Below are 23,174 nucleotides of genomic sequence, written 5' to 3'. Positions count from 1 at the left end.
CTGGATAAATTCTGAAAAGGGCTGGTGGAAGAATCAGTGGAGATTTATGATGCACATGAATGATGTGATATAGTAGCTGGAAGAAACACAATTCCTGTACAGCAGCGATCCCCAACCATAGCTTCTGCATTATATGCAGCACATCTGGAAAATTCATCTGACTTGTGGACCACTGCTAGCCACTCCTTTCCCCACTAGCTTCAAGAGGCAAAGACAGATTGCAGGTGATCCATTTTTTTGGTTGCAACCTATTCCCCAGCTTTTCCAGAGCTCCTGAGCACCTTTGCAGCATGTACTGCCCCTCAAGTCACATGTGCAGGGCAGGCTTCCCATGACACCAAGAAAAGCTGATAAACCACCCAGGAAGAGGTTAAGCATCCCAACCATGGATGTGAAAAAAACTCCCCCCATTTCCCCCCTCAAACTCCAGGTTAAAAATAGGAGTTATTTTAATAAGAGACCACTTACATTCTATCTCACAAGTCTACTTTATTCTGCAGACATGTAGCGTTATATAATAAAAGTAAAATTTAAAAAGTCCAGTGATAAAAAGTGCAACTTACCAGACTTGGCAGCGCTCTCTCGTCCTGTTCTGTCACTAGATACAGCTCTTCTGTCCTGTTCTATTCTGGGAGCTGCACCCAGTATCTTTTTTACTAGCTTTTGTCCCTCCCGCCAGGAGGATGCATTTATTACATAGTTTCCACCTGCACAATAAGCATTAAATAAAAGTCAAGCTCTAGATGGATGTTGCAACATATCAAAAAAGTATTTATTGCAAGCATTAATCATTTCTGTGCCATTTAGTTCCGCGTAAATGGTATGGCTGCAGTCACACCAAACAGTCATAACGGTGATGTACCATGAAGACACTCAACAGCTGACTCACACAACTACCAGCGTTTCATGCCTATGCACCACAACATAAAAATCCAACACATACTGTAGCACATTAAAGCCCTACAAAGACTGACTTAAAAAAGGAAAAAGGGTTACGCAAGTCTGAAACATATAAGCAAATGTTAGTGGGGAGAAGCGAAATATTTGTACAGTAACTGAGAAGAAGTTGTTCATCTCCACTCAAGGAGGGGGAATAAGAAAAAAAGATAAAAGGATCTAAAATGTTGTAATAATAAGAAAAAATAAAGGTGGAAGATAAATAACAATTCACCTTCATATTAAAAGAATATTTAGCTGGTATTCTAGGAAAAGCCCCTATACTTTAGAGATGTTTATGGGTAATTAATTGCTGAGATAGGTGTCTTGTGAGGACATTAAAATATGCCAAGCAGCAGTTGTTCTATGCCAATGCTAGCTCACTGTCCTCTAGCTGGGATTTCTGTACCATGACTGAAAATAGTTAAGATAAACCCTATTAGGTGATACTTAAAGCAAGAGCAGACTACCTTGCAGGTGACAGAAACCCAATTAAAATGTTATTAGTATTATTTTTATCATCCTGCACATACTTAAATTATAAAAACTGAGTACAGTGGCATCTTTACCTAATATTGGTTAGATTAAATACTAGGTTTATTCAACTCACCTTGCATTTCACTAACTTCTAATATTATTTATATTTTTTTTCTTTGAAATAATGACCTTAAAGAGCTTTGGAGAAAAGCATCATATAAAAAAAGAAAATTATTAATAACCCGATTCAGACCATTCAGCAATATTTTATTGCTAGAAAAGTACCTAACTTGAATACACAATTTGCAGTCGATTTCTAATTACTCAGTTTCAGGTTCTACCTCTGACAGCACTGCCTGAACAAACCCAGACACTGCAGCATGAAAATACTACAGCCACACAAACAGGGATTGCACTCTGGGCCCAACAGGACTTTGAAGACATGGTAACAAAGCAACTTCAGGTGAAATTCAGGACAGCAGACAGACAGTGGTTTGACAATCCCAGTACTCAGTCCCCCCAGTCCCTTTTCTGTTTGTTATTTTAAAGCAGGAGGAGGAAATCTGTTCAGTCAGAAGTCTGCAGCCCACTATTCATCCATTTACTAACAGTACGCTTTGCTTGCATTGTAAATTATCCAAGTATTTTATAAATCTGTCACTTGAAACATGTCACTACAAGCCTCTTTGAAAGAGACTTATCAGCCAAAGGGGTTCTCTTGCCCAACTCACTGTTCTCAATTACTTCTGTGTGCATTTAAAAAGGTAGTGTAAAGTCTCATCTTCCATTTCAAGACAGCTGTTTGAACTAAAACACGCTAACAGAGCAGAACATGAGCTGTGGCTATTTATAGCCTTGGCTATGTTAAGCAGTTTCTTACTGCTGTGACTGGAGGAGGATGGACCATCACGGATATGCCACTTCGATCTGGTTTTTATCTTCTAGGGATTTCAGGCCATCATTCTCCTCACATTTAATCCATTATGGAGAATAACCATTGCCATTTAAACTTGAAGCAATCTGTGCTCCTTTCTCACTTGGAACTCTCACAAGTATGTAAGTTAGTTTAGTGTAGTTCCTTAAGTGTGAATTGATCAGCACAGGAAGGAACAAATCCATATTTATCACTTACTTTTAATCATTACCACAAAATACTCACATGCAGCCTAATGATTTACAACATGCAGAAACGCATATTCACGCTCTAAAAAAATTGTAACAATTTTTTAAAGCAGTATTTTTTCTTCAAAAAGTGTTTGCCAATTATGGGTCACTGTATGTAAGGAGAGATATAAAACCTTAAAAGGTACAAGAGATGCCTAACATTGCATGTGTTTAAAGAAAAAAAATAAGCTCTGTAGTGCAATTGCAGTCATAACTCCTTACTTTGTATGAAAATTAAAACCAAATACAAAGCAGATGTGGAAGTATCCCTAATTCTTTTGCTAAACACAGTATCAGAAATCAGCATTACTGGAAAACTAAGAAGTACTGACAGAATTGCACAAGTAGTTCATTTCATTTTCTCCTACAAGGCACTGCTCTACAGCAACCTGTTCACATTGTCATCTCTAAAGACTTTTCTTTAATAGACAGCAGAAATGTCAGACAACAGTGAAAGTAAAAAATTCTTAACTGGCAAAATAAATAAATATTTCTTTATAATATCAAGATTTGTAAGACTTGTTGGGGAACATGTTTTTACACTCTTTCACTAAGTGAAAATGCTAGGAAGGGGTCAAGCCAGAACTGAAGGTGTGGAACAGCACCAACTTGACACAGGGTGTAGAACAACAATAGCCAGAGAAGAGCCAGAAGGACGTCCTGTTCTCTGCTTCTCCGTTGAGAAATTGTACAAGAGAACAGCCTTCACTGCACCCCTCCTCGCAGAGGACAGCAACTCAGCAAGTCCCACTGGCACGGTTTTTTAACATCATCTCCACTCCTCCTCTCAGCATTACTCCCTGAGCGGTAGAGCAAGCATTAACCAGCTTCAACATGACCAAACCAGGAGGAGGATCCAGAATGAACAGAGCTATCACTGTTTTTTGTCTGTGTTGGGCTGAGAGGTACCTAAGGATACCTGTCGTGTCCCCCCCACCGAGAAACAACATACTTCAGCAGCTTCCGTAAGGTGCACACAGCAAGTGGAAAAGCAGGTAACTAAACCAAAAAAAGCACGCACAGCCAACCAATCAATAACAAAACACCATACATATCCCCAGTGGTGCATACAGTCTATAAGCACACTACAACAGCACTGTTGCACATCTGAGAAGACTTTGCAAGCAATAGGCTTTAAATTTTTTAATTTCTTGAGACAAAACTCATCTCTGAAGGGCATGAGACAGCCTTCCCTCTAAGCAGAGATAGTCACCTTGTTTGGACTCTGAAATTGACAACTGTGTCAGTTTTTGCACTTTCCGTACTGGTCTGGTTGCTTTTTTCTCTTTGTTTCTCTCACTAGGTTTTCCTTTCACTGTTGAATGCTCTAAAAACAAACAAAAGCTGGTAAGTGATATTCCACAGGAAAGAACATAGAATAACAAGTTTGCTTCAACATCTACCTTGAAAAAACAGAACTCAGAGAAATACTATATAATCTGGGAGAGTTGGTGAATTTTATTTTGAGATTAATTACTCCTGGTCCAGCATTTCAAAATCCTTATAGCACGAAAATTTTGAATCAAGTGCTGTTTACCTACACACTGGAACACAGTGAAGTCACAGCACCACCATAATGTAACTTCACAAAGTTCATTTTCAATTTTAAAAGATATGTTGACAGTTTGACAGGAACAATTGTTGGTTCTCTTCTACTATAGATACTACATTTTACTGCATTAATCTTCCACAAGAACACATAGTTCCTTCACTCCTGAAACACACGAGCTGCTGCTTCCACATTAACGCATGACAGCACATTCACTCGTTGCCTCCATGCTAAAGCATGAAAGACAGGACACCCACGTGCTCTACTTTCTGCAAAACTCATCGCAGAATTCACCCAGTGATGCAGAACTATTCTGCATCACTTAAGCCCTCATTCACAACACAACTGGCTTTTACACTTTAGAGAGGCCAGGAACACTTACCAAAGATAAAGTAATATTTTCCCATGTTTTCAAGTTAGGGCAAACCAAAACCTGAGATGTGGCTCAATCACCACCATCCCACTGAGTGGGCTTCCTAGCTGTCTAAGGCACAAAGCATAGACAAGCTGTATAATCAGTCTCAGCACTCTACACTGGACATTTCAAAGATTTATTCTAGCATTTTAGTTTACATGGCTTGAAGATGCTCTTTTCTTAACCCCAAAAGCAAACTGTAGATAAGGAACTTCACGGCCACTACCACCACTCTTTTCTTGCTCCTCTTCCATAAAGAATGTGGTCAGAGAACCTAAAACAACCAGGAGGCAACCCTCTCCACAGATAGATGTGAAGCTTTATTTAGGTAAGTATTTGCCAATACTAACTTTTACAGCCCCTAATTTCAGCTGAATCCACTCTCTGATGGATGCCCATAGCAAGTATCAGAGACAGAACGACAGGCCATATTACAGGATGTGGGAACAGCATTTTAAGAGACTTTCTCCCCCTTAATATCCTTTCCTTACAAATTTTCCAGTCATCTTTGAGGCTGACAACAAGCACAGGGAAGACAATCAACGCATCAAGTACTAGAGGCCTCAGCGACTGCATTTTCAGAAATCTGCCCTGCCTCCTCACCTCCTTCAGTGACAAACAGCTCCTTCCTAGTTCCAGGAAACCGCAGGCTGCTTCCCGCTCACTCTATTGGTATTACAGCAATTTGTTCTAGTATGGCAAATCCCAAACATCTTTAAGACAGAATTACTGGAAGTTCAGGGTCCACACAATATCCTTCAGCCTAATTACTAAATAAAGATAGACATTCTGTATGGTCTACGCTTACGTGTAAAATCTTGTTGCAGTAAAAAACAAAGCTTCTGTAGATTACTAAGTTATCTTATAGCTTATTTTAGCACTAGAGAGCACAGAACAATTTTGATACAGCTGACCATACACACCTGAAACTCCACACACTGTAACTTTAATATAGAATTAACACATGGATAGATAGTGTCCGACAATCTAAAAATACATTTACAGTACGTGTTACATGCAGCACCAGCATTTGATCACTTGGAATCAGCTATTCAATATAACCTTTTCAGGTCAGAAAGGAGACATGTTCCACAACAGCTGTTCTATGGACAGGAGTCCAGGTGAACATATACACGCAGCTCCTTCCTTTTGCAGACAAAAGTCCACTGAACACATGATCCAAGTACCTTTTTAACTGGACCTCTTCAACGAAACTTTTCAAAAATCTGGATTTCTATAAAGAGCTCATGAGTCATTTATATTATGCTTGTCAAAACTTAAAAAAAATAATTAAAATGCTAGTGTGCATTGAAAGTCTTAGAAATCTGGCATTACTTTCATGGACTGATGCTGAATGGCGTATTTGCCAAACAATTTTTCTGAAAAGCAGCAGCTCTTCTTTCTAAACTTTTTTAATGAGCGATTCCAGAAAAATTCCTCAGTACCTTGTCAAGCTGTACAAGCAAAAGAAAACTGGAATCTAATAATTTCCATACCAGCCACTATACTATCAACAAAGACACCTACAGATTTACAATCTCATCGCATTTTCCTCTGGTCTTAGACATTTCAACCAATGAGAAAAGTTATTTTTAATATGCAAACACTTAAGCTGCAAAGCTAGCGGTGCTCTGGGGATTTTATTTTCCATTCTCTTCTTTTTTTATTCACCTGATCTCCTCCCCCTCCCCCAACCCAGTCAGTCAAAAGCAATTCAATCTTACAGCCCTCTGCTGTAACCAGCATAACAAATCAAAAAGCACACTTGGGCATGCCACCCTAGATCACCCAGAGAAAAGAGCTACCAATGGTATTACAGTTTTCTAGATGAAAAATTAATAAAGGCTGGGTTTTGGAGCAGTACATTGGAAAACATAAAGCATATATTACTGTTTTGGTCTTCTAGCAGCACATCAGTCAAGCAAACACAGTATTTTTTAATTGTCTTTGCTCATAGTTTTAAGCATCAGAATACTGTGCTGCTAAATGAGCTCATCACCTAAAAAAAGATCTTTCTTCCTGTGTTGCCATTTTGCAACAATGGTATTTAATGTTTTTTTCAAAAGATCGTTAAGCAAAGAGGAATAAGTAACAGTTTTCTAAGCTTTTAACATTCAACATTCTCTCCTACACCTTCATGTGGAATAAACCCCAAAAGCAATGTTCTGTTAATTTACCCCTGCAAGTTACAGTCACCCCTCCCATATCCTACCCAAGCCTTGTAATACTGAACGTAAAAGAGCTGTAGAGGAAATAAAATCTAAATTATTTAAAAGGGTTCTTAAATCTTCTGGTCTACCTGTTCTCCCCCTCCTCAGGGAATCCAGGTAAGACGTCTAAAAAAGTCCATGTGTACAAATCTGGGACACAAATTTCTCCAAGAACTTCAAGATTTGGATAATTTTGACATAAAGCAATAAAAGTTCTACAAGTTCAGAGATATTAAACCAACCTAATGACATATAATCTCACCATCACACATAGCTGAAGGCATACCCCTTTACTGCAGGCTACGTACTCCACTTTCCACAGCACATGCCCCCCATCTCCCCTTTAGATTCCCATACATTCCAACTAAACCACTAACAATTCCCACAGAAGCTTCAGGACTGACAATTTGTTAACACCATATTGAAGGAAGTAGAATTCAGGCTTCATTATACTGTATATGGTGCACATACCACTTTCATGGTGTTAAAAATGGCAAAACCCTCAAAAATCTAAGTTGTTCCCATGAGATAATATAGGTTTCATCAAAATCCAATGTGGTTTTGTCTTTCTAAAAAGGAAATTGCATTCATTCATGCAAACATGTATAGAGATGTTACAAAATTAAACAAAGATTGTTCTAATGAAGACTTTTTTTTCTTTTTCTGTTTCAAAGAAAGGCCATCATTTGATTCTTTTCATTTTAATGAGAGAATGGGCAGAAGGATCTTTTTGTTTTAGTGTTTAAGTTACTTCTGTGGAGAGAAGTACAATAATTTAACACTCATTGCTTCAATTTTTTTGTTTCCATGACTTTGCAGACTTTGATGAAATATATTTATCTGCCTCTTAAGAGAAGGTTGTGTGACTTAACTCAGTTTGAGTCTCACCCTTTAACTGGAGTGCTATATCTCTGTACAGCTCCCGACTAATGTGAAATTCTTCCTCATGCCAGATCTTTCCATCTGGAGCGCGAATCTTTGTTTCAGCAGGATTGAAACCTGAAAGTAAACAATTTAAGAGTTTAACATAACTGTGTAAAATGTAAATAAAGCTTTTTCAGGGTGGAAGGGGTGGGAAACTGCCAAGTAAGAAAGGAATTACTTGAATTTCTAATGGTAAGAAAGCAATATACCAGTCTGCCACCTGCTCACAGTTGGAAAACAGTGGACTGGGTGAAGAACAGGTTACTCAAAACGTGAAAGGCTTTCTCAGCCAATACAATGTTATTAAGCTCTGGCATCATAAAAAAAAACATATTGAAATAAACACAAACACGAATACAGCAAGCTTCTTTTCTACAGTAAGTTGTAAGAAGAGACAGGAAGAGTTTCGAAAGAATCCACACTTCTGTAAACTGGCAAGAATTTATTTTCCTTCTTGTCCTGTAATCAAACCATGCTATCCACTCCTGTACTGCCCAAACACAGCTATGAGTCACATCCATACTCTGACATGTTGCTCAATGAATTGAACTCTGCTCCTTCACCACATATAACCAACAGGGAGGGGTCCTGCACCTCCATACCTCTGTATGATGGAGCGGCAGGTGCAACTGCCACTTTCCTGACTTTGGGAGTCACTGCACTCTCCATGTTTGTGATCACAACAGGTTGCTCAGCATACCCCGAGTGCTGTCCTCTGCCAACTAGCTCTTCAGAATGCTCCCACTGCTTTCGAATCCGCTCCTTCAGTTTCTCCAACTTAGCATCATGCTGACGCCGTTTCAAGATTTCCAGCCTATGAGCACTAGAAGTACTCGTAGCAGAAGGGGAAGATGCTTTTAGTTCACAGTCCTGGGATGTGTTACTCTGAGGAGTTTTAGTGCTACTCTCATCTCCTCTGGAGCCACTACTTTTTTCATCTTCCAATCGTGGAGGTGTTGCAACCTTAAGAAATGCCTCATTATTCTGCAAGGCATCAACTGCTGGTCTGTCATTCAAATATCTAACAACAGTCTCATCTGCAGCAGAACATGGGCTTTCAAAATCTCTGCTGTGTAGATCCTGCTCATCTCGGTCATATATCATATGGCCTGTTGTTTCAGTCTTCCCTTCTGCTTCACTGAAGTCCAAAGTAGAGAGCAGCTGCTTGGCCTCAAGTTGACTAGAACCGTGGTAAGGTAGAGAACTGTATGTATCCCTGATGTAACGGAAGGAAAAAGAAACAGTCACCACCAGAAACAAAACTGTGGTACCTTTCAACTCAACATGTTTGTTGACCAAAAGAATTACTTCCTACACTTTGCCTCCACTTTAAAGGCAAGTTCTTTTAAATTTTGATCACCACACATTTAACAATGCAAGTCTGACAAAATTGAAAGAGGTTTCTGTTCAAAATTTTGTTCTTTGCAGTCTCTGTCTGAACAGGACTATATATAAAGTTGAAGAGCTGAAATTAGGGCATGTAGAAAATCAGCAAGCAGCAATGTCGCCCTTCAGTTTAAAAAAGATTTAAATAAAAACCAAGTGTAAAACTTAAGCATAATTAATATGTCCTCTAAAACAAACCAATGCGCACATGCAGAGCTCCTTGACAGCACATTAACTAGCTGAGAAAACAAATAAACTGCACCAAAAACCCCTGCCCTGTATTTAGCATTAAAAAGGCAAGCCCCTGACAAGAATTTCAGAGTGAACTGTCTGTATTGCAACAAATGTAAAGCTTACTGAAAGCTTATAATTCAACAAACTAAGGCTCTCTTAGCATTTTTTCACAGAAGAAGACTCTATATTTGAACAGACTCATGGTACATATGTTGTTAGGGCAAAAATGTATTTAACATTTTTACCAAAGAAGTGCTGAAGATGTGAAAATCCGGCAGCTAAGCTACTTGGCTTGCTTCTTCAGCAAGTATGTTTAAAGAACTCATTTAAGCCAGGTCATAACATTTTCCTTGCAAAACCGTCTACCTCTCTTTCTCTAGTAGCACACTCCTGTTATATAGTGTAGTAATCATTACCAATCAACATAAAAGTTGAGTGGTTTAATTGCACAGAATTTCACCAAAAATGTATATAAATACACACACACACAGATTGTTCTACCCATTATTCTGGTTTTGTTTTCCTATGCACACTTTAAGCATCGACTACAGGCTGTTCTCAGAGAAGGAATAACGTGTTAACGTAGCAGCTCTGATGTTAATCCCCAAATTTATCTCCCCCAATACCACACACACTTCTTCCTGTAAGAAGGCTATTCTTTTTGACTGGATATAATGACACGAGTCTAGCTGCTCTCATTTTCTTCTTCTCCTGAAGCCTGTAAGATTTACTACATGTTTTTAAGTCAAATAACTGATGTATGCAAGTTATTCCAGATCAGGTAGACAACACAGCTGTTCAGTTAACAAAACTGACCCAAGATTACCCAGCCCAAAACTTAAAGAGGTTAGGATAACAATCGTTAATAAATATGTAGTGGAATTAAAAAAAAAACCAAAAACAAAACAAAAACAAAACCACACTCTTCCAACTCCACTCTAATCAGGTCAACAGCAATTTGACTTCACTGGGGCAAGATTCAGAAAAAAATGCAAAGTATGCATTAGAATCCAATAAAAACCTATTACTAACCCAACCAAGCTACTCATCAGGGATGCCTGTGTGAAGAACACACGCTACATATAGAACACAAGGAATTGAGGAAGTTATGGTACAAGTCTTCTAGGCTCTGATATTACAGCAAGTTATAACTAGTTTATTTCTGCTGCAGGTTCTCTTTCTTTTTGAAAGCTTTTGAGGCCCCTTATATCCACTACAGTACTTAATGCAGGCTAGGAAAAACAGGCTTTCCACACATTCCTTCATTGCTCACACGCCACACCACGTTCTATGGCCTGCAATATTCTGTACCACTCTTTCCCCTTAATACAGCTGTTCATATTTGAGTTTCTCACACACACAAAAGCCAACTGCATCTTTAGTACTAGATGGTTTTGCTCTACAGAGTCTTATGGTAATACATTTGGGAACATGTGCTGAAGAACTAATGAAACAATGCTGGAAAAGCATGAGGAAGCACTCTTTTTGGTCCTTATTACTGAAACTAAATACCTATCAAACCTATCAGGCCACTGAAGCCACAGCCACATCATCTTGATAATCTCTGAGGCCACAGCCACATCATCTTGATGATCTGGCTCCATTTCAACACTCTGGACTTAGTAAACTCATATTCACTAAACAAAAAATAAATTTGTAACATTTTTTAAAAAGGAAGACACTTCTGTCCAACATCATGTGGCTGGCAGAGGGGAGGAATCAAATCCATTTTTGATGAGTTGTCAAAATCATCACTATTCGCTTAACTCTGATCTTAGCATATTTTTTCTTTGTCAGCTGCCCCAGCACTAACCTGTATGAAGCCAATGGTTCATGAAATTCCACACGATTGCTTTTTTTCACATTGCTTTCAAGAGTGGTCACTCGAAGAGGGCTCCGTGAGGACTTCTCCTTGCTTGATTTATTTTGGCTGGAGGACCGGGAAGCTGAAGCAGAAATCAAAGAATCCTCTATGTACCCATCTCTCCAGAAAGAGAAAGCTCTTGGGGCTTAACAATTAAGAACACAGTTTTTCTTAGATTCGAGCAGGACTCCAAAATAGTATTTTAAATACTCCTTCTCTTTTTCAACAACCTGATTTCAACAACTAGGAGCAAAGTGGTAAGTTCTTGAAACAATGGACATATTTAAAGAGAAATAATAATGCTTAAACATTAATTTTAAGTAATTACATTTGTGAAAGTTGACTGTGTTGCCACTAGAGGTCGATCTGTCTGTTCTCCAGTGGCACGCTACCAGAATGCTCTACATAGTTAGTATTTAAAATAAGGGCTTATTTCTTACAAGCAAATGCTCTCCTTAAATGAAATCAAGGAAGCATCAGATTTAGCATTCTATTAGGGCATAACAGTTGTCAAACATTAAAAAAATAAACAGCTAGCCCAGTGTAAACATAGGCATCTACAACCGTTACCCAAAACCACCACAAAAACATGGTAATGGAATGGGATAAGCACTGCTCACTCACAGTGGGGGAGAGTTCTCTCACTGCCTCTAACCAAGTGGCTATGATAGCACACCTTCCTTCCTAAGCTAAGGGAAGAAAACATTATTTTCTCTTGGGAAATTAGTGTTTCACAAATAAAGATCATTAGCAGGAGACAATTTACGGGCAGGGATGAGAAATCAAGTCTCCCCAGAATACAGTGGCTTCCCCCTGCCTTACGCGCCATGTCCGCAGCAATACATTACCCTTTCTGCTTATTTTCCTGCTACCGCTAGCAGAGGGCTTCTTGGCATCCATGACAGAATCAAATACAGCTGTGCTGGTGGGAGCTATTTCCAACTTGTTCTCTATATGACGCAGCTAGAATTTGAACATAATGTTAAGTTAGAATATTGCTTTCAATTTTTAAGCTACAGGGGTTTTTTCCCCCCTAAGATGACCAATTTCCCCCCCATTTTCAAGAAGAATAGAACTGCAGGCAAAAGCAACTTCACAAGGCTGACGCTGCAAAACTGTATGGCCTTATGGCCAGAAACTACCTCAGATTATGAAGTTTTGTTTAAAAAGGTTATCTAAATCGGGTTTTGTTGCATACTGTTGTTTCCGTAAGTAGACTGTTGTGAAAAAAAGAATAAAAACATGCCATTCAGAGTCTTAATGCTTGGCCTGAATGAAATATTAATTCCACTTGGAATAAATTCTATAATACTCTTTTCAAAAGAGAGCATGGTACCAGATTCCACATGTAAAACCCCACACCAATGCTCAGCTATTAAAAAAAGACAGGACAAGGCTATAGGAAAGAGCTGAATTCCCCAAAGAAACAAGCTGCTTGGCTTCACTGAGGCCAGGTTTTAGAAACTAGTATGGTATCTTAAGCATCTACTTCCCACAGAAAGACAGCAATTCCAGTGCTCAAAGATGGAAAATTATGAAATACACTAGTGGTGTCCCAATTTCTGACTGGTTTGGGTAAGCAGGAGAGAATTTCAAGTGTTCAGAAAAATGAGAAGTCACCTCTTTCTTAAACAGAAAGGTAATATTACGCTCAAGACTTTGCACATTTTACTACACTCAAGACTAAGCTTGCCATGGCAAAAATTTCTTCTGCTGTATGTAGAAAACTTTTTCCAAGATGCAACCATGTTCAGCATGCATGTACTCCAACTGCTTGCCCTATTTTCAACATGTTTAACAATCACTGAGCAAAATAATACTTTGGTTACAGCTTTTGTAGCCATTAACTGATTTGAAAAGGAGTAAGGAAAAAAAAAAAAAGGAAAAAAAAAATCAGTACTTACAGCAGCCTTAGTCTGAGAAAAAGTAGCCCATGCTGCGGTTAGATCTTACAGGGCAGAAACAAAGAAATAAATTTCTCATTAGTACATGGAAAAAAACAATGAAATAAAACATTGCTTCAAAACAATTTCCATGGGCTCACTAATCAAGTTCTTTGCATGACTCAGTTCAGCCTGTAAATCTTCTCTATAAGAGGCTATTATTAGTCAAGACTCATCTTAACAGAGCAATAAAGTATTTAATGTAAAATGTAATGAGTTCACTAGATTAGGTTGAATGCATTATTACAGTTGAAAGCAAATCTACCACAAATTATAGAAGATATTTAGAAGATAAAGTAAAGCTGGTTATCTACCCCAACACCAATATCTTATGTTTTCCCATTAGACTATAGTTTAACTATTTCTTTTCCCTTTTCATTTTCTTCTTCAGTAAACTAAGCATGAATACATGGTTACTGAAAGGCTTCACTCAAAAATCAAGCTTTGAACACGTGAATTTTGAATAGTAATCTTTTTGAACTGTACACCCTAGAAATAAAATACAAGCAATGTTTGCAAAGAACAAGCAGGAGGCACTAATCAGCTTCAGCCTTTTAATCTAAACACATATCATGTGCCCTATGTGCAAGCTAGTTCAGTAGGATGCAGCAGCATTTTCTTCTAAAAATATTTACTTCCTCAGTTCCCCTCTTCTTTTGGTTTCTAATGGGTTTCTTCCAATCTAATAGTTTACACAATGCAACGTCCAAAACCTTACTATGCATCAGAACCATGGAGAGTAGTAGTACTAAAGTTTAAAAAAAAAATGAAAAAAAAACCCTTTTCTTGATAGTAAAAAACCTTCCCATTTCATTTGAGGTAAAATGCAACACCAGAAAGGAAGAGGGTCAAGGAAGTAGCATAGAAACAGCTTTGCTTTGACTTCAGGAGACGGTGGCTTATGTCTACAGAACATCTCAGTTCCACAAGGTACATAGTTTTAGAAGAAACTGAACGTATGACAGGAAACAATCAGCAATAATGTCTTCTTACAGATACAGACATATAATCTGTCTCTACCTTCAAAATAACTTCTGGAGTCCAGTTTTGTCATAATGTAGATCATAAGACTGGTCTTGAACCACAGACTTAACATGAGACTCAGCTGCTCTGTAGACCACAGCTTTCTTCCTCTCAGGGATGTACTATAATTTTTTTTTGCCCCCTCCTTTCCCAAATTACAGAGTAATCATGACAGTAAAAAGCTAACAGGATCTCTCCAGTTCAGGGAGACAAAAGTGCTGCAAGTCACCTTAGTGGGAATGTACTGCTGCTATTCAAGTGTCTTCAGCTCTTCACCACTTTGGAACTGAGGAAGAGTCAGGAGGAACTGCCTCTCAGGCTCTTCCTCACTTCTTTCAAGAGCCTACAGCTCCCAGTTTCTGTTCCTGCACTGTTCTTCCTTTACAGCACCCAGAAAAAAAAATATCTGTCTCTGTGCCATCTTGGCAACCATACCATAGGCTGGCAATTCCTAATGCAGATCAGCAAATACTCTGCAGACCAAAGCATGAAACTGCTACCCCTGCAAAAAAAGAAGCCATATAACACATGGTCTTAGCTTTCAAATTGAGGCAGGAGAATGCTTTCTATAAAAGCTCCCCAAAGTTTCAAACAACTCATGATAAAACATCTTCACAAACAAGACAATAGAACAGAGAAAGTCCATACCTCTGGTAGCATCCTTGTTTTGGTTATGTCTTGGATTTTGTAGAGGCACCTCATTTGACTTGTTGCTCCACATTGTGTCAATTTAGCTACAAAAAAATACTCATGTAAGAATCAAAGAAATATAAAGTGAGAACCAATGTATCTTATGCTAAAGAGAACATAACCTTGATCACTAAGATGAACGTTCAACTCATATGATTTCAAAAACACATCATGAACAAGATCAGAAAATTGGCACCAAATCACAAACGTGTTTACAACTTGCAGTTTTTCAGAAACCATGTAATTCTGTGGATACAGAAGGGTTTGCTTTTGTTCTTACTTGTTACAAATAAGAGTGAGCTTGATAAAAGGAAACCCAGAGGTCACAGAATTTAGATCACAGCCGCGAGTATTCCAGCAAGTCTGAAGATGACCACACTGAAATACTGCACATGAAGGGGTAACAGAGGCAGCACTGCATGGCTTGAACCTACAAACGTTTGGCAAAAATACCCAGTTCTGGCAATGACAGATGAATGTGTCACCTATCCCTGCTAAAGGAAAAGGCAGAACAGAATGGTGCAGCAGAACACTACAGCCAGGAAAGACAGACAGGACTGCAGCTGTCATTGTTTTCCTGTGAACTTCAAAGGCAAGACTCACAGTGAAACTGAAAAAGCGTGAACTCTGAGTAACAAACCAGGCAGCCGCTATTACCAAAGGAGTTTTTTTATAAAGGAGATTAAAAAAAAAAAAATAATAAAAGCTACTCAATCAGGAAATATAATTTTTAAAAGAAAAGGCAGGTAATCTATGCAAATAGTTATTTCTTATTACTTTCATTGCAAAAGATGGGCTATCATATGGAAAGTTGTAACAGACTTTAAAGTGCTATGTAAGAAGAAAAGTAAGTTTAAGAGAGCGAAGAGGAGCTCATACAGCCAGCAAGAACTCTGATTAGTCATACTGCCACTACCTTCTCACCAAGGACCTCCTATCTGGTGGCACATTTACTGAGCTGTCTTCACAACAGTCTGAGGACATTTCTCTGTTAGGGAAAGAAAAATTAGATGACCACAGAATTCATACAGGAAGTTCTGGATGTCCGAAAGAGCCATAAAGGCACATTTTCTTCTCTCATGCACTCCCAGATATCATTTTCCTTAATTTTCTTAATGTCTGAAAATTTCTTTTGCTTTCATTTCCCTATATAGTGTGCCACACAAAAGGGCATTCAAATATAAAGGTCATTCTTTTGATAAAAGGTGACCAAATATCCCACAAAATGAACATTGGGTACTAATTACTGGAACAGATCATTGCCTGTGTATTTTGACAAGGATTTTTATCATATATGGTTTTAAGGATACTTGCACTGACCAACAGTGAAGTTTGGTTCTCAAATTCAGTCACATAGCCTGTATTTATGGCAGCAAGTTATCCCACAAAACTGTTCTTATGCCCCAAGAATAACAAGAACACAGGGCTTTAAAAGACCTTCAGTTCTGACTTTAATCTTTAAAGAATCCAAATATATGTTCAAAAGAGTGTGGAAAAGGTATGTGAGCTTATATGTGCACATACAGAAACACACACACATATTATTGAAGTCCACAATAATGCAGAAATTATAGAAAGAAGTGGGGGGTGTTTTGGTTTTTAAGTATCTAGTTATAGGCAGCGAGCCAACAGAAGTTAGAAAATTCTGCTTCTAGGGCAGGTGCTGCAGAGCTCATTCATGCAGAACTGCAGCTTTGTGCCTCACATCATTCATGCTCTAAACCACAACGCCGCCCTGCCCTGGAAATCATCTAATTGCTCTTCTCCATCACTGGAGCAAAAATCTGTTTTCTACATTTGTAGCAGACCAAACACTAACAGATATGCAGGAACTTCCCATAAAGAACAGATTCTGAGAGCCGCTGAAAATGTCCTACTGTACCACTATCAGTTTCTTGCCATAACACAAACATAACAAATCCTGCTCAACATGTAAATTTAGCATAAGGGAACTTCTGGGCCAGCAACCGTTTCTTAAGGGATTAAGTATCCCTCTTCACATAATTGCATGGGATTTCTTCTTATCATTACAATTACTAGCACAGATAGGAGAACTTAGTCAGGGACTAGAATTATTATTACACACACAGAGATCTATATAGTTTATTTTATGATGCCCTGTGAATGTAGGATTGTAATATCTCTATGTATTCCCTAACTCTCTATGAAAAGTACCAGATTAATTAAAAATGTCTGAAATTGCTTGTTATACCTTTCACCCTGACAATCAAGTAAAAGCAGTTAACACTTTACCTAAGCTGAACAGAACGTAAGTCAGACAAACAGTGAACACACTTCTGAGAACACCTTAGTTCTACTAACAACTCAGATGTGTGCTGACGATCACAACGGTCAATAATTCTGTCTCAATGCCTTGGTTCAAAAGTATATGACATCCCTCTAGGAAAGGCCATTCAACCTCTCCTCCCTTCTGTACAAGCCACAAAGTAATCACAAAACATCCTGCTTTATTTCTCCTAACAAATACCTGCAGTGCCGGCTCCGAGCGTACAATGCAACTCTTATTGGCATCAGCGCAGCCAGCTGAGATCCAACGACCAGTTTTGCTTAACTCAGGTTGCTGCTGTTTGAAAAAAAGACATCTAAGAACAGAGCATTCTGGAGCTGTCTACAGTTTCAGGAAGGCAACACCACAGTAGTTTGCAATCGCAATGTAATCTCTGTAAGTGTAAGGGTTTGGGTTTTAGATGTCCCCCTCTCCCTCCTTTGGAAGGGTGGGAGAAATTTATCAGCTTTCCAAAACGTATCTACAAATTATGTTGATTCCCATCAACCTTTCAACTCCTACAGACTACTAGAAGAACTTCCTTCTATTGCTATAGCTTACATGAATATGCAGTACCCTACAAAAAACAAGTACTTGTATAATTCAATACTCTGCCTCTGCAAAAGTTAAACCAGACAGTAAAGACGCTTTAACGCTATCAAGGGTACAGGCAGGGGGTGGGGGAGAAAAAAGAAATAAATCAAGACACAGTACCATATCTGTCTATAGGACTTGTATGCAGGGTAGTCGACCAGTTAAACACTAAAATACACTGAAACAAATATTGATCAGGGAATAATACTAAAATTAAAAATTTATGCAACGGAAGTTTAAATTCTTTTAAAAATACATTTTACATCAATACAAAATTTGTCACAATGTCCCATTAAAAACTTTAAGAAGAAACACATTGTAAAAATTACATTCTGAAGTGACTGCTTCAAAAAGATTTTTTTTACCAAACTAAATGATCCATCACTTTTTAATATAGATCTTAAAGAAGAGATTGAGCTCAATGGATGAAATGCCGAAGAACTTCTGGGGAGAAAGCAGTGATGGCAAAAGGTTATCTGCAGGTTTTTTGAAAAAAAGTGGACTGGGGAATTGGCAAAACCGATCTCCTGGTTATTTGATTGCTGGCTGGTAGAGACAGACATACTACATAGGTTCATTCAAGGCTGGTTTGCCAACCCTTGTCTTGGGTGAAGGGCTAAGACACAAACACCATTATGTTCTGACATTACAATCCCACGCCAAGTGCCCATCTCATTCTCTACACATGTGTATAAGACAAAACAAAAAAAAATACACAACAGAAGGCACAGCAGAACTGCTGCAGATAAAGACCTAAGAGGAAACTAGCAAAGAAAGGATATACTCCAAATTCCTGGAAGAAACTGAGGGTGGGGGCACTGTGTGTGGACAGGGGACATGATAACCACTCTCTTCTGCAAACACTGTTCCTATGGGAAGGCACCGATGAGAACAGACGGATCAGAAAGTGCATGGGAAGGCACCAGGAAGGAGGAAACTGAAACAAAAAGAAAAACCACTGCCAAATAAAAAAGATGAGAAACGAGCCCTACATTTACTACCAAATATACCAAGGATGGCATTGAAAAGTACAACGGATAACAAAGTAACAAGTCAACATAGTTAAGAGGACAAAAGGAATTGAGAGATTATGGAAGTAGAAGGCACTTAGCAAAGGTAAATAAAAATGTGAAGAGATGAAAAACAGGGAGAGAAGCAGGATATAAAAAGGAAGAGAAAGACAGGAAGGAGAGAGAAACAGAATGAGCTTTTGAAGAACCAGCATAAGAGAGTGGCAAGAAGGAAGAAAATGGTATATTGGTCCAATAGTAAAGTTTTTCCAAGTATCCTTAGTATGATTTTTTTTTTTTTAGTAGCATAGCCTCAGTAAAAAAAGGAAAGAGGAAACTCAGAAGTCATGGCACAGAAAGAGGAGAGGAAACTGAATCAGAGTTTCAGAGAAGGCAGAGAATGTGAGCAAGAGATCACCCAGCGTTATTCTCACTAACATTTCGCGGTTATGAAAAAAAAACCCAGTATGCATAAGGAACAGTATTCCACAAGAATTTGTTTGCTATAAAAACACAAGGGATACCACTAAAGAAAAGATGAAGCTTTGCGAAGAGTAGAGAAAGAAATGAATTCTTAGTATTTACTTCTATGGGATATTCTTAGGTGTTTAATCCCCAAAGAGGCAGGTTTTCCTACGAAATGGGTTCACAGTGCAGAGGCCAGCAATAAGGCAGCAGTGCCAATAAAAGAAACCATCTTTCCCTTTCTTTATGCCTTGGTCTCTCATGCCTTATTCAGGCAGAAAGTCAATGGGATTATGTGGTAAAGCAACGTGGACTGGGAATCTGGTAAGGTCTGACAATAGATAAAACTATTAAAGCAAAAAGAACGTAACCACTATGTCATACCATGAGCTACAACCCCCATGCAAGCAGAATGAGAAGGAATGGAAACACTGGGGAACAGCTGGATCAGTCCCAGTCCTGTACTAGCTGCTGCTGCGTACCATAAACCATGGTTGTTCCCCTAGAACAAATGCCTGAAGCTGCTACTGCCTTTACCTCGAGGAGAGTGAGTGGCACTGGGGAAAACAAGAACCATTCCCATCACCTTCTTCTTACCAGTGGAGATACCACTGAAGCTCAAGGGCAACACAGGAGTCCATACACCCCGCTACCATGTATCCCATTGCACCCATGACTCACACAGCGCAGACAACTTGTCCACAGGGGAAATGGGCTGAGACAAAAGGTTTTAGGGATGTTTTTTTCCTGTTTACAAAAATATTTTACATTTCCACATACAAATAATTGAAAGTTGACTTCTGAATCTTAAAGACCCTCCGGAGCTCTGCCTGTGCAGCTACAGCTCTGCATTACTGGCAGTAACAGACACACACAGGTGGACAGACACAATCAGACCTTAGTCAAGCAAACTATTTTTCTGAGCCAGCTCACTGAAAGTGATGGAATTTCTATTTAAAGATGCCAGAAACACTTTCCATGTCTTCTCAAATACCACAAAATACAATTTATGATTATATGCTTGAGTCTGGAATACAAATACCTTTACCTACTCATTTTTCTGGAATCCAAGCCTTTACCATACTGCATTATCCCACTTAAATAAGAGCTAAAAATATCCATAATATGTTGTTTTAAGACTTTTTTTTGGTTATGTTTATGGGCTTTTAAAATGTTTTTAATATATCAGTAACATACTGGGTTGTGGGTTTTTTTGGCCTCAACATGTTTTGAGAAAATTTTGTCTCTCAATGCAATTAGATGCAGGTGATTTACTGACCTTCCTCAGGACTGAGGACAAGTTCCAGCACAACAAACAAATACGTGAGATATTTGTCAAAAAAGTGCCACATCTCCTGAATCTCTAGCCGACTCAGCAGAATCAGGTGGGTCCTTCCCCCACCCTTTTTCAATGTTCATTTATATAATAAGCCTTCAAATGAAATGTATTTCAGGGGCAAAGGTTCTTAAAGGAAGTTAATATTCAAAATTCAAGTACAGCTCCAACTGCACGATGCTTCACAGACACAATCTTCATCTTAACACTTCTCTACCACAGGATTTCAAGTCTGTAATCTCTGCTTTGCTCCTCCAAAATTGTTTCTACTACAAAGCTGGGGATTTTTCTTCTCAGGATTTTTAAGTGGTGCTGAGCTAAAAAGTCAGTGAGTTCAAACTATTTGGAGTGCCTTTATAGGTAGTTTTTCTGGTATTTAATCTGACCGGCTGCTAATTCTATTTGACTTAGAAATATTTTACCGGTCCAGACTACACTGCACCCCAAGAGTGGGGCTGTATGTAAAGACAATGGACACAATTACGTAAAATTGATGCAAGACAAATCTGAAGTAACAAACATCAACAATTCGCAAGGAGCTTTTGCACGTTAGCTACTCTGAATAAGTAAAAGTTTTGATAATACGCAGTATTTTGTCTCATAATGCAAACAGTAAATATACCAGAACTCACATTCCAATCACTATGATTTTGGAAAACAGTAAGTAAAACCAAAAAAAGCTTCAAAAGTGAAAGAAACACACCAACAAAATTTGATCTGTCTTAAGCTAGAAAACCATTTAAAAAGCTTTTAGGGATATTGAGGTACTATTAAAAAAAATGAGCCATCAAGATACAACACACATGCAAACAGAAAAGTAGTAAAGAATTTCAAAGCACATGTCACTACCTCTAACTGTTGACCAGGAAGATAAATTACATCAACAGTCATACACCCATCAAATGTCAGAAAATACAGAAGAAAAATACAAATATGTTTCCTAGAGCTGTAAGATTAAATCACTGGCATTAGCCAGCTGCTAAATTTGCATCCAAACTATAGTGAGGATTTTTTCTATAAACGAAACATTTCTCAATCTGATTCTCTCCAACTGTACATGAGGATGGACATTTACAATGCCATTCTGCCACAAGATGACATGGCAACTTGCGCAGAAGTGTCTCTGATGCATCACAAGTGATGCAAAAGTGATGAAAAAAACCCCTGGCACTAAAAATGGATTAGCAGTTTTACTGAAAGTAAAATGCATTGAATGTCTTATGCTGCTACATCACATGCTAGGAGGTACTCTGAGGAAACCTATTGAAATGAATGTTGTGACAGCTAGTGAAACTCGATTCATTGTTCACGAAGAAATCGAGTACAAAGGCACAGATAATGCATCTGTTTATTAAGGAGATGCACACAAGGGTTTGCCTATCCATTCAGAAGTTCTGTATTTTCTTTGACTTCAAAGACCTTAGCATTTATGATGGAAAAGAAAATAAGCAACATACCCTCATTTCAAGAGCAAATAAAACACTCCTGCATTTGTTTCCTTGGCCTTCAAAACAAAAGTTCACTCGGTCCCATCTCCAGTTACTAGAAACTGCACAGTAGAAGATTTCAATTCTTGCAGCCCATAATAAATCCATTCAGCAGAATACGCTCAAATTCTTCAAGTCCTGTATCAGCTCAAAAGGAACAGTCCACTCGGAGGGAATCTTCATGGAACTCACAAGCAATCCTCTCAGCCAAGTACAAGAACCAGACCTGCCAATTTTGGGAGTCTAAGACAACAGCTTTCAACTGCTCAACAATACCAAGCACATACAAGCAGAGCAGCAACTTTATCTGCATCTGTGTCAACTACAGACTGATGGCTATTTTTTTGTCAAATCAGAATAAAGTGCATGAAAACTTCAGTGAAAATATGCCAAATGTCACTCTCTCAAGTTTGACGCCTTCGCTTTGAAATTGCATTCAGAAGTAGTGTCTGAAAAACATCTCAATGACATGAGATGTGAAAAGAAAAAAAAAACCAACAAACCAAAACCCCATGACAAGGTGAACAGTGACCACCAGCTGTGTCTCTGACCTGGAATTACAAAGACTGATACCAGGACTCTGCTGAGAAGACACTTTCTTGAACTAGCTAAAAACAGCAATAAAATATTTTCTCATATTTAAATAATTCTATCCCATTAAAAGCTTTAAAGCGACTAAACCCTAAATCCAGACTTTTCTGTTTCAGCATACTTCCACCTAATGTATTTTGCTATTAGCAATCATAACACATCATGTTAATGACTGGAAAATATCAGAGAAAAACTTTTTTTAAGCTTTTACACTCTTTTGCCATGGATCGAACTTAGTGTGAAATTCTGCCATCAGTGAGGAGTGTTCTTCCGAAGCTAAAACACACCAGAATTTTTGTTAGCATTCAGTAAGTTTCAACTGACATCGCATAATTGATTAGTTAATTTATTTGCTCTATTCTTTCCCCAGTATACTGATAAAGGTTTCAAACTTATGCATACAAGTAAGTTTATTCTCAATCCAGTAGTCCGTTGAAGTCTATTACATCAATAGCACAATGAGAAAGATATATGTATCTTCCAAGCACTTGCATCTGTTCTATGGATAAATTTTATACTCGTTGTGATCCAGCCACATGCCTAATATATTAACTATACCGGAAAGGTTTTCTCTCTGCACTCAACTACC

General features: G+C 38.4%; 1 protein-coding gene across 7 annotated transcripts in view; it reads right to left on the bottom strand.

Annotated features, from left to right (window-relative positions):
• Nucleotides 1–23,174, bottom strand: part of CEP350 (centrosomal protein 350) — a 76,220-nt gene that overhangs the window by 50,456 nt on the left and 2,590 nt on the right. For 6 of the 7 annotated variants that reach the window (XM_040609892.1, XM_040609895.1, XM_040609894.1 and 3 more), the window contains exons 2-9: nucleotides 14,774–14,859; nucleotides 13,064–13,107; nucleotides 12,008–12,122; nucleotides 11,109–11,241; nucleotides 8,278–8,891; nucleotides 7,640–7,750; nucleotides 3,791–3,904; nucleotides 564–707 (exon numbers count right to left, since the gene is read on the bottom strand). In XM_040609892.1, coding sequence (XP_040465826.1) covers nucleotides 564–707; nucleotides 3,791–3,904; nucleotides 7,640–7,750; nucleotides 8,278–8,891; nucleotides 11,109–11,241; nucleotides 12,008–12,122; nucleotides 13,064–13,107; nucleotides 14,774–14,846 — 1,348 coding nt within the window. In that variant the 5' untranslated portion in view covers nucleotides 14,847–14,859. Of the gene's footprint in view, nucleotides 1–563; nucleotides 708–3,790; nucleotides 3,905–7,639; nucleotides 7,751–8,277; nucleotides 8,892–11,108; nucleotides 11,242–12,007; nucleotides 12,123–13,063; nucleotides 13,108–14,773; nucleotides 14,860–17,303; nucleotides 17,400–23,174 lie in introns of all 7 variants that reach the window. The other variant, XM_040609893.1, reaches the window with a different exon arrangement.

This window comes from Falco naumanni, chromosome 11, assembly GCF_017639655.2.
Source record: "Falco naumanni isolate bFalNau1 chromosome 11, bFalNau1.pat, whole genome shotgun sequence".
NCBI classification, from domain to species: domain Eukaryota; kingdom Metazoa; phylum Chordata; class Aves; order Falconiformes; family Falconidae; genus Falco; species Falco naumanni.
The sequence above is the reverse complement of the archived record's forward strand: the minus strand, read 5'-3'. Positions and strand labels throughout refer to the sequence as shown.